This window comes from Schistocerca nitens, chromosome 1 (assembly GCF_023898315.1).
Source record: "Schistocerca nitens isolate TAMUIC-IGC-003100 chromosome 1, iqSchNite1.1, whole genome shotgun sequence".
In the NCBI taxonomy this organism is placed as follows: Eukaryota; Metazoa; Arthropoda; class Insecta; order Orthoptera; family Acrididae; genus Schistocerca; species Schistocerca nitens.
This window is the reverse complement of record NC_064614.1, coordinates 476753304-476765524: the sequence shown is the minus strand read 5'-3', so window position 1 is coordinate 476765524 and position 12221 is coordinate 476753304. Positions and strand designations below refer to the sequence as shown.

The 12221-nt window shown below is 43.7% G+C and overlaps 1 protein-coding gene across 1 annotated transcript in view; it reads left to right on the top strand.

Annotated features, from left to right (window-relative positions):
• Positions 1-12221, top strand: part of LOC126254879 (glutamate-gated chloride channel-like) — a 208177-nt gene that overhangs the window by 181427 nt on the left and 14529 nt on the right. Inside the window, exon 9 of the mRNA XM_049955350.1 lies at positions 2946-3088. Coding sequence (XP_049811307.1) covers positions 2946-3088 — 143 coding nt within the window. The remainder of the gene's footprint in view (positions 1-2945; positions 3089-12221) is intronic.

The following is a 12221-nucleotide window of genomic DNA, read 5'->3' as shown; positions in this document are numbered from 1 at the left end:
TGTTCGCTTTCGCGGCCCGCGTTAATACTTCTGGCCCGGAAATGTATTGCCGCAAACATTGCCGGGCTATTGTAAGCGGCAGTTTTACCGAACATATAGCTGCAACCCATCTGGTCGGGATTGTTGCCGAGCAATAGTTGTTGTTGTGGTCTTCAGTCCTGAGACTGGTTTAATGCAGCTCTCCATGCTACTCTATCCTGTGCAAGCCGCTCCATCTCCCAGTACCTACTGCAGCCTACATCCTTCTGAATCTGCTTAGTGTATTCATCTCTTGGTCTCCCTCTGGGATTTTTACCCTCCACGCTGCCCTCCAGTACTAAATTGGTGATCCCTTGATGCCTCAGAACATGTCCTACCAACCGGTCCCTTCTTCTTGTCAAGTTGTGGCACAAACTCCTATTCTCCCCAATTCTATTCAATACCTCCTCATTAGTTATGTGATCTACCCATCTAATCTTCAGCATTCTTCTGTAGCACCACATTTCGAAAGCTTCTATTCTCTTCTTGTCTAAACTATTTATTGTCCACGTCTCACTTCCATACATGGCTACACTCCATACAAATACTTTCAGAAACGACTTCCTGACATTTAAATCTGTACTCGATGTTAACAAATTTTTCTTCTTCAGAAACGCTTTCCTTGCCATTGCCAGTCTACATTTTATATCCTCTCTACTTCGACCATCATCAGTTATTTTGCTCTCCAAATAGCAAAACTCCTTTACTACTTTAAGTGTCTCAGTTCCTAATCTAATTCCCTCAGCATCACCCGACTTAATTCGACTACATTCCATTATCCTCGTTTTGCTTTTGTTGATGTTCATCTTATACCCTCCTTTCAAGACACTGTCCATTTCGTTCAACTGCTCTTCCAAGTCCTTACAATGTCAACGGCGAACCTCAAAGTTTTTATTTCTTCTCCATGGATTTTAATACCTACTCCGAACTTTTCTTTTGTTTCCTTTACTGCTTGCTCAATATACAGATTGAATTACATCGGGGACAGGCTACAACCCTGTCTCACTTCCTTCCCAACCGCTGCTGCCCTTTCGTACCCCTCGACTCTTACAACTGCCATCTGCTTTCTGTACAAATTGTAAATAGCCTTTCGCTGACTGTATTTTACTCCTGCCACCTTCAGAATTTGAAAGAGAGTATGCCAATCAACATTGTCAAAGGCTTTCTCTATATACACAAATGCTAGAAACGTAGGTGTGCCTTTCCTCAATCTTTCTTCTAAGATAAGTCGTAGGGTCAGTATTGCGTCACGTGTTCCAACATTTCTACGGAATCCAAACTGATCTTCCCCGAGGTCGGCTTCTATCAGTTTTTCCATTCGTCTGTAAAGAATTCGCGTTAGTATTTTGCAGCTGTGACTTATTAAACTGATAGTTCGGCAATTTTCACATCTGTCAACACCTGCTTTCTTTGGGATTGGAATTATTATATCCTTCTTGAAGACTGAGGATATTTCGCCTGTCTCATACATCTTGCTCACCAGATGGTAGAGTTTTGTCAGGACTGGCTCTCCCAAGGCCGTCAGTAGTTCTAATGGAATGTTGTCTACTCCGGGTACCTTGTTTCGACTCAGGTCTTTCAGTGCTCTGTAAAAGTCTTCACGCAGTATCATATCTCCCATTTCATCTTCATCTACATCGACTTCCATTTCCATAATATTGTACTCAAGTACATCGCCCTTGTATAGATCTTCTATAGTGACGGCCTATATTCTCGAGAACGAGCAAATTTTTTGATCCTTGTAAATGTACCATCCCAAATACCCAATTGGAGCCCTCGAATTGTTTTGGACACATACGAAAGGTCTTTCACAAAACTCCACACACACACATATATATATATATATATATATATATATATATATATATATATATATATATATATATATATATATATCATGAGTGTCAGGTTCGGAGATCTAGGTGACAAACAGTGGATCGCAATGTCTTCATGTCATGTACGTCCTATATAACCATTGCGACAGCTGTGATTCACTGTGCTTACGCGGTGATTGTACTTCTGAACTTTCTTTGAGATTCTCTGTAATTCTTATCGATGTGTCGCTATGTATCAAATACTTATATTCATTCTAAACTGACCTTCGTAACGTAGATCCCTCGAATAAAAGGCTTTGTCCAGCGGTTGTAAGAAAGCACAACTCATAGCCGCCTGCAATAAGGGCAGCAGAAGAGACCCATAGAACCAAAGTCCATCAGTCTTACAATCCTAGACCATATTTTGGCCTCAAATTAAATAGGACAGATAAAAAATTGCGGTCTGCATGAAACGACAGTGGTAGGAACAGCTGAATCACCCTCTAAGCAAGAGAATTCAAAGTCCTCCTGTTTGTGCAAAGTGACATCTGCTCGTAAGAGAGTACTCAGTTCCGTAAATGCAGTACTTTGAGGTTTTGACTGGAGAGCGGCGGAGCGCTGAGTGTCCGTGTCCTGTAGAAACCTCTTCAAAGAACTGGGTATATTAACTACTGCCTCTCAGTATATTTACTCCTTAATGAAATTTGTCATAAGTAATATACCTCTTTTTCCAACAAACAGCTCAGTTCATTCATACAATACCAGGAACAAAATTGATCTGCACAAGGTCTTAAAAGCACTTACTTTAGTTCAAAAAGGGGTCCACTACTCAGGAACACTCATCTTCAATAATTTGCCAGCATACATAAAAAATTTTGTTACAAAAAAAGTTCAGTTTAAAAGGAGTCTGAAAAACTTACTAGTGGCCAACTCCTCCTACTCCACTGACGAATTTTTTAATAGAAACAAATGATGTACTGTATATATTCATACTAATAGTACTGTTATTTGAGCTTGAAAAAAAATCGACATGTTCCACATCCACGAGGATCTCCTCACCACCGATCTATGGAACGAAAAACTAATCTAATATAATCTCTAATCTGTGCGCAGCGGCGACGAGCTGCTTGCGGGCGGTGGTGCGGCTGTGGCGGGACCCGCGGCCGGCACTGCTGCGCGCCTACCTGCCGAGCGCGCTGCTGGTGGCGACGTCGTGGGCCGCCTTCTGGATGCGCCGGCGCTGGGGCCGCGTCGCCGCCGCCGCCCTCGCCGCCGCCGGTGTCGCCTACGTGACGTCGCCGCCGCTGGCCGCGCTGCCGCCGCTGCCCTACTCGCCCTCGCTGCGGCTCTGGCGCGACGCCTGCCTCGGCTTCCTCGCCTGCGCCGTCCTCCAGGTGCGCAGCGGGCGCCTCCCTGCAGTCGCAGGCGTGGTCTTGTACCTCCCCACTGTGCGGCTTGTGCCGTGTCTGTTCTACACTACTGGCTATTAAAATTGCTACACCACGAAGATGAAGTGCTACAGACGCGAAATTTAACCGATAGGAAGAGGATGCTGTGATATGCAAATGATTAGCTTTTCAGAGCATTCACACAAGATTGGCGCCGGTGGCGACACCTACAACGTGCTGACATGAGGAAAGTTTCCAACCGATTTCTCATACACAAACAGCAGTTGGCAGGCGTTGCCTGGTGAAACGTTGTTGTGATGCCTCGTGTAAGGAGGAGAAATGCGTAACATCACGTTTCCGACTTTGATAAAGGTCGGATTGTAGCCTATCGCGATTGCAGTTCATCGTATCGCGAGATTACTGCTCGCTTTGGTCGAGATCCAATGACTGTTAGCAGAATATGGAATCGGTGGGTTCAGGAGTGTAACACGGGACGCCGTGATGGATCCCAACGGCCTCGTATCACTAGCAGTCGAGATGACAGCCATCTTATCCGTATGGCTGTAACGGATCGTGCAGCCACGTCTCGATCCCTGAGTCAACACATGGGGACGTTTGCAAGACAACAACCATCTGCACGAACAGTTCGACGACGTTTGCAGCAGCGTGGACTACCAGGTCGGAGAGCATGGCTACGGTTACCCTTGACGCTGCATCACAGACAGGAGCGCCTGCGATGGTGTACTCGACGACGAACCTGGGTGCACGAATGGCAAAACGTCATTTTTTCGAATGAATCCAGATTCTCTTTACAGCATCATGATGGTCGCATCCGTGTTTGCCGTCATCGCGGTGAACGCACATTGCAAACTTGTATTCGTCATCGCCATACTGGCATATCACCCGGCGTGATGGTATGGGGTGCCATTGGTTACACGTCTCGGTCACCTCTTGTTTGCATTGATGGCACTTTGAACAGTTGACGTTACATTTCAGATGTGTTACAACCCGTGGCTCTACCCTTCATTCGATCCCTCCGATACCCTACATTTCAACAGGATAATGCACGACCGCGTGTTGCAGGTCCTGTACGGGCCTTTCTGGATACAGAAAATGTTCGACTCCTGCCCTGGCCAGCACATTCTCCAGATCTCTCACCAACTGAAAACGTCTGGTCAATGGCGGCCGAGCAACTGGCTCGTCACAATACGCCAGTCACTACTCTTGATGAACTGTGGTATCGTGTTGAAGCTGCATGGCCAGCTGTACCTGTACACTCCATCCGAGCTCTGTTTGACTCAATGCCCAGGCGTATCAAGGCCGTTATTACGGCCTGAGGAGGTTGTTCTGGGTACTGATTTCTCAGGATCTATGCAGCCAAATTGCGTGAAAATGTAATCACATGTCAGTTCTAGTATATTTGTCCAATGAATAGCCGTTTATCATCTGCATTTCTTCTTGGTGTAGCAATTTCAATGGCCAGTAGTGTAGTTCCTTTCACAACCACGGTCCGTGCAGTGTGGCAACATGTGCACAGAGCTGGCAAAAGGTACGGATACCTCCCAATATCGTGTCTGACCTCCTTTTGCCCGACGTACTACAGCAACTCGACGTGGCATGCATTCAACAAGTCATTCGAAGTCACCTAGAGAAATTCTGAGCCACGCTGTCTCTATAGACGTCCATAATTGCGAAACTATAGCCAGTGCAGGATTTTGTGCAAGAAATGGCGCCTTGATTATTCCCCGCAGATGTTCGATGAGATTCATGTCGGACGATCTGGGTGGCCAAATCATTTATCCGGATTGTCCAGAATGTTCCTCAGACCAATCGAGAATAATTGTGATCCGATGACATCCTCGTTTGGGAACATGAAATCCATGAGTGCAAATCGTCTCCAAGTGGCCGAACATAATCATCTGCAGCCATAACTATCTCCGGTTCATTTGGACCAGAGGCCCGAGTCCATTCCATCTAAACACAGCCCACACCATTATGGAGCCACTAGCAGCTTGCAGTGCCTTGTTAACAACTTGGGTCCTTGCCTTCGTGCGGTCCGCTCCACAGTTGAGCCCTACCATCAGCTCTTACCAACTGAAGTCGAGTCTCATCTGACCAGGCTGGGTTTTCCAGTCGTCTGGCGTGCAACCGATATGGTGACGACCCCAAGAGAGGCGCTGCAGGCGATGTGGCGTTAGCAAAGGCACACGGCCACGCGGTGTAGCCGATCGGTCAGGGGCGCCTTGTCACGGTCCACGCACCTCCACCCGTCGGAGGTTCGAGTCCTCCCTCCGGCATGGGTGTGATTGTTGTCCTTAGCGTAAGTTAGTTTAAGTTAGATTAAGTAGTGTGTAAGCTTAAGGGACCGATGACCTCAGCAATTTGCTCTCATAAGACCTTACCACAAATTTCCATATTTCCAAAAGGCACTCGCATTGGTCGATTGCTGCCATATAGCCCGTTAAGGCCAAATTTCACCGCACCGACCTAACGAAAACCCTCGTCGCAAGTCCCACATTGATATCTGCGGTTATTTCATGCATTAATGCTTGTCTATTAACACTGCCAACTCTACGCAAACGCCGCTGCTCTCGGTCGTTATGCGAAGGCCGTTGTCCACTGCGTTGTCAATCGTGAGAGGTAATCCTAGAACTTTGGTACTCTCGGAACAATCTTGACACTATGAATCTCGGAATATTGAATTCCGTAAAGATTTACGAAATGGAATGGACCGTTCGTCTAGCTCCAGCTACCATTCCGCGTTAAAAGTCTATTAATTCCCGTCGTGTAGCCATAATTACATCGGTAACCTTTTCAAACTAATCACCTGCGCACAAATGAAGCTCCGCCAGTGCACTGCCCTTTTATAGATTGTGTATGGGATACTTGCGCCATCTGCATATGTGTATGTCACTATCCCATGACTTCTGTCACCTCAGTACATGTAACACCGGGGAGGCAGCCGAGGAATTGCGGAAATGTTAGCAGGGCCACCCGTGTTTGAATAGCACTGAAACCGAGGCTGGACATTTCCAGATATTAGGAAAGCAGTAGGAAAAGTAGAAACAAAGTGACAAAGTAATCTGCGAACACGTTGGTGCAGTACAATTAAGGGGTCATAGAGTGTGAGTGGCAGTCAGTAGTAGTGAGTTAATAGCCATCGAAGCCATCGAAGCACAGACGCAGTCGTACACTGAATGAGTTCCATATTTCCTCCTAAACTACTGGACCGATATGAGCCAAACGCCGTGCACATATCCCTTGCTGTCAGGTAATAATCGCTGTCTGGGTAAGAACCACCTACCTATCATAGTTCAAAAGATGTGATGTCATAAGCAATGAGATGCGTAAAAAAATACCACATCATGCATGCCATTTACATTCATTACTTCTGCGCTACTAGCAACTCTATTTGCGCTAAACGCATTTACAAAATTATATATGGTACCACACACAGTCTGCGATATATGACACCATAAACACTGTTATGCGTGAAAAACTCCCGCATTGTACACGACCTTTAAATTTATTACTTTTTTGCAACTAATTCGATTCGAAACATACTTCGCAAACCGTATCCACATAAGCCGCTGAATGTACCGACACAAATATACTATTGTACAGCACATAGCTCAAGAGATATGATGGTGTAAACAGTGAGATGCCTGAAAAACGCCGCATTATGCATTAAGTTTTAATATATTCATTCTTTGCTACTAAGACACTCCTACAGTCAAGTCAACTTACGGAAAGCCCTGCCACCGGGCAGCGTTTTATGACAGCTTCCTACTGCGAAGCATAAACGGAGGGACAACTGGAGAATGGGATACAAGCCGTTGGCTTTGACCAATGACATCAGAAGTTAGCAGAGATGATGTATTGCACGTATCTAATAGCAAAGACGAACGTTGAGAAACAAAGGAATGTAGGACACAGAAAACAGATCGTAGACGTATATCACGTACATTCATATTTCAAACATAATGTTGAGATATAGCTTCTTTGAGTCCTAGTATCTTATTCTTCAGTTGACCTATATAGCCCAACTGAAGAATGCGAGACTAATACAAAGAAGAAAGAAAAAAAAAGGGCAGAAGTAACGTTAGCATACAATAACTCAGTTGTGACATATATGAGTTGTATCACGAACTTCAGTTGATATGTGTAGATTGACTGCAGTACGGGACACAAATTTAGCGTATCTTCCTTTTAGCCTTCGCTAGCACCATTATCCTATTCTTCAGTTGGCCTATATAGGTCAACTGAAATACGGGATACAAATTGTACAGGTGTTGCTTTTTTCGCCTCCACTACTACTAACAACCTGTTCTTCAGTTGATGCTAGTACTAGGTCAATTGAAATATGGGATACAATTCTTTTTCGCCTCCGATACTAATAGTATCGACTGAAAATTACATAGTAGTACTGCTGACGATAAAAAACCTACAACAGTAAAATTTATATTCTGTACTTAAGGTGACATACATAGGTCAACTGAAGAATTGGATACTAGTGTCAGCGAAGGCGAAAAACTCGACATAGGTAAAATTTGTATCCTGTACTTCAGTTGACCGACATAGGTCAACTGAAGAACAGGATACTATCTTCGTAGATCAACTGAGGTACAGTATGCCAATGTTCAGTATGCCGCTTTTTTCGTCTTTGCTAGCACTAGTGTCCTATTCCTCAGCTGACATATATAGGTCCTTTTTCGTATATCAGTCTTTTCGCATTCGATAGTACTACTATCGACTGAAAAATATCGTAGTTATACTAGTGCTAGCGAGGGCGAGAAAAAGCGACAACTGTAAAATTTTTATTCCGTACTGCAGTTGACGAACCATGCTTCAAGTCTTTCATATTCAGAGGAATTGATAAATTCATAGCTACAAACGAAAATCGAAAAGTAAAAATTGTACGGAATCAAAAACATTTCTTCCAAAATATCTCAAACTCACTATGAATGAAAATAAGTACCGAATGAATAGGAACGAACAAATCATTTAAATTAATACAAGCGACAAAAATTGTACACAATGTCTAGTCTTGTCTTTTAAAAACACATTCATTTTTTTTTTCAATTTACAACGATGACGCTTCGCCACAAGAGATAACCGTTTTATAATCTATGACTCGAAAATAAATACATTAATATCTACGAATAAACTATGACGTTATTCGTCGAAGCCGATGAGTTGTATCCCATTCTTGAGTTGACCCAAAACGGCTTTAGTCGAGAACAATAGCCGTCTAAAGAGTTAGGAAGAGGCGTATCCATATAGATGTTTACAAAATCTCGTTGTAGACATGCGAAACAGTTGCGCCCAGCGTACTGAAGCTGTACGCCACAAATACAGTTAATTTGTTGTTTTCGTTTCCAATAGAAAATTATCAAAATGAATTCCCGGGCAATGCCAAGTTTGTCCGCTCTTTTTCTTATATTTATCGTACGTGATGGTTAAGAACTCAAACATCAGTCCTCCACAGCATGTCTACGAAACTCAAAATTTCTCGAGAAAATCGACTTTGAAGTTCTTTGAGTGACTGCAGTTCACTAAATTTTGTACAGCTTTCCCAAGGGCCATGTGGCTCTGAGGTAGAATGTTCGGCAGTCTCACGTGCAGCCGGTGTTCGATTCCCGCTCGATAAGTGTTTTTAAACTAAGGTGTATGTTTTACGAGTATTTCCGCGAAACGTAAAATAGATAAAGTGCTCGAGACTAGTAATCCTGATCGTTGGTTCATGTCTCGTTTCGATCATTATCTACTTTTTTTCGTTTTAATTTCGTTCTGTTTCTATACCTACGCCATTTAAATACAGAACTCATCAAATATGTCTACTTCCACCTTAAACCTAACGGCATTCATGATCACATTAGTTTTACGATGGAAGTGGAGAGAGATGGAGCACTGGTCTTTCTTGACGTCCTCGTTCGCCCGAGAACTAATAGATACCTCAGCCACAGTGTGTACTGGAAACCTACACACATGGATCGGTGTCTGCATGCACCTAGCCCCCACCACCCGGCACAAAAACGTGGCTTCTGAACACCATCGTCCACCGTGCTAAATTCGTCTCGGGCGCTGAAGATCTGCCGCTAGAACGAAGCCACCTCCGAAAAGCCTTCCGGAAAAACGGCCACAATCACCGTCAGGCATCACGGGCTATTTATGGTGAGCCACGCAGGAAAAACACCAAAGAAGAGAACAAGGAACTTGCGTTTTTGCCGTTCTGTAGCACGGTGTCGAGAGAGATTAGCCGGCTCCTGAAAAGACACAACATCTCGTCAGTGTTCAGGCCCCCTGCAAAAATACGACAGCTAATGAGGCCTCTGAAGGACGGTCTAGGGCTAAGAACGCTTGGAGTGAACAAAATGCCGTGTCAGTGTGGCTGCTACTACGTCGACCAAACAGTACGCATTGTGGAACAACGCCGCGCGGAACACGAGAGGTGCTTACTCCTACGCCATCCTGAAAAATCACCCGTGACAGAACATGCTTTAGGAAACCGACATCGAATTCTGTTCGACGAAACATCTGTCATTATCAGGACGAAGGGATTTTGGGATAGCGTCGAAAGAAAAGCAGTAGAAATAAAAAATATCAGAAAACATCATCAATAAGATCGGCGCTTTGCAGTTCATCACGGCTTGGGACCCGGCCATCGCGACGTTGAAGCGGGCGCGACGGACGCCGGACGAAAACATTATCTCAGTTGACGAGGAAGAGAGCACCAGTGACGTCACAGCCAGAAGTGCGGCTATATACATCTACATCTATGTGATTACTCTGCTATTCACAGTAAAGTGCCTGGCAGAGGGTTCAATGAACCACCTTCATGCTGTCTCTCTACCGTTCCACACTCGAACGGCACAAGGGAAAGACGAGCACTTAAATTTTTCTGTGCGCGCCCTGATTTCTCTTATTTTATCGTGATGATCATTTCTCGCTATGTAGGTGGGTGCCAACACAATGTTTTCGCAATAGGAGGAAAAAACTGGTGATTGAAATTTCATGAGAAGATCCCATCGCAACGAAAAACGCCTTTGTTTTAATGATTGCCCCTCAATTTCACGTATCATGTCTGTGACACTATCTCCCCTATTTCGCGATAATACAAAACGAGCTGCCCTTCTTTTTACTTTTTCGATGTCATCCGTCAGTCCCACCTAATGCGGATCCCACACCGCACAGCAGTACTCCACAATAGGGCGGACAAGCGTAGTGTAAGCAGTCTTTTTGGTAGACCTCTTGCACCTTCTAAGTGTTCTGCCAATGAATCGCAGTCTTTGGTTTGCTCTACCCACAATGTTACCTATATGATCGTTCCAATTTAGGTTATTTGTAATTGTAATCCCTAAGTATTTAGTTGAATGTACAGCCCTAAGATTTGTGTGACTATCGCGTAATCGAAATTTAGCTGATTTCTTTTAGTACTCATGTGAATAACTTCGCACTTTTCTTTATTCAGGGTCAATTGCCACTTTTCGCACCATACAGATATCTCTTATCTAAATCATTTTGCAAGTCGTTTTGATCATCTGATGACTTTACAAGACGGTAAATGACAGCATCATCTGCAAACGATCTAAGACGGCTACTCAGAATGTCTCCTATGTCGTTAATATAGATCAGGAACAATAGAGGGCCTATAACACTTCCTTGGGGAACGCCGGATAGTACTTCTGTTTTGCTCGATGACTTTTCTTCTATTACTACGAACTGTGACCTTTCTGACAGGAAATCACGAATCCAGTGGCACAACTGAGGCGATACTCCGTAGGCAAGCAGTTTGGTTAGAAGACGCTTGTGAGGAAGGGTGTCGAAAGCCTTCTGGAAATCTAAAAATATGAAATTAATTTGACATCCCCTGTCGATAGCATTTATTACTTCATGAGTATAAAGAGCTAGTTGTGTTTCACAAGAACGATTTTTTCTGAAACCGTGCTGACTATATGTCAATAAATCGTTTCCTTCGAGGTACTACATGATGTTCGAATACAGAATATGTTCTAAAACCCTACTGCACATCGACGTTAGTAATATAGTCCTGTAATTCAGCGGATTACTCCTACTCTCCTTTTTGACTATTGGTGTTACTTGAGCAATTTTCCAGTCTATAGGTACCTATCTTTCTGTGAGCGAGTGGTTGTATATAATTGCTAAATATGGAGCTATTTAATCAACATACTCTAAGAGGAACCTGACTGGTATACAGTCCGGACCGAAGGCCTTGCCTTTATTAAGTGATTTAAGCTGCTTTGTTACACCGAGGATATCTACTTCTATGTTTCTCTTCTACGTTCTTGATTGGAATTCAGGAACATTTACTTCGTCTTCTGTGGTGAAGGAGTTTCGGAAAAACGTGTTTAATAACTCTGCTTTAGTGGCGCTGTCATCAGTGACTTCACCGTTGTTATCGCGCAGTGTATTGATTATGTCTTGCCACTGGTGTGCTTTATGTATGACCACAATTTCTTTGGGTTTTCTGCCAGATTTCCAGAGAGAATTTCGTTGTGGAAATTATTAAAAGCATCTCGCATTGAAGTACGCGCCATATTGCGAACTTCTGTAAAACTTTACCAATCTTGGGGATTTTGCGCTCTTTTAAATTTGGCATGCTTTTTTCGTTGCTTCTGCAACAACCATCTGACCCGTTTTGTGTACCATGAGGGATCAGTACCATCACTTATTAATTTATGTGGTATATATCTCTCAATTGCTGTCGATACTATCTCTTTGAAAATATTCCACAACTTTTCTACACTTACATGATCAGATCGGAAGGAGTGAATACTGCCTCTTAAAAAGGCATTAAGAGCATTTTTATCAGCTTTTTTAAATAGATATACTTTGCGTTTCTTTTTGATGGTTGTAGGTGTTACGGTATTCAGCCTATCAGCAACTGCCTTGTGGTCGCTAATCGCTGTATTCGTCACAACACTCACTATTTGTCCAGGATTATTTGTTGCTAAAAGGTCAAGTATGCTTTCGCAACCAT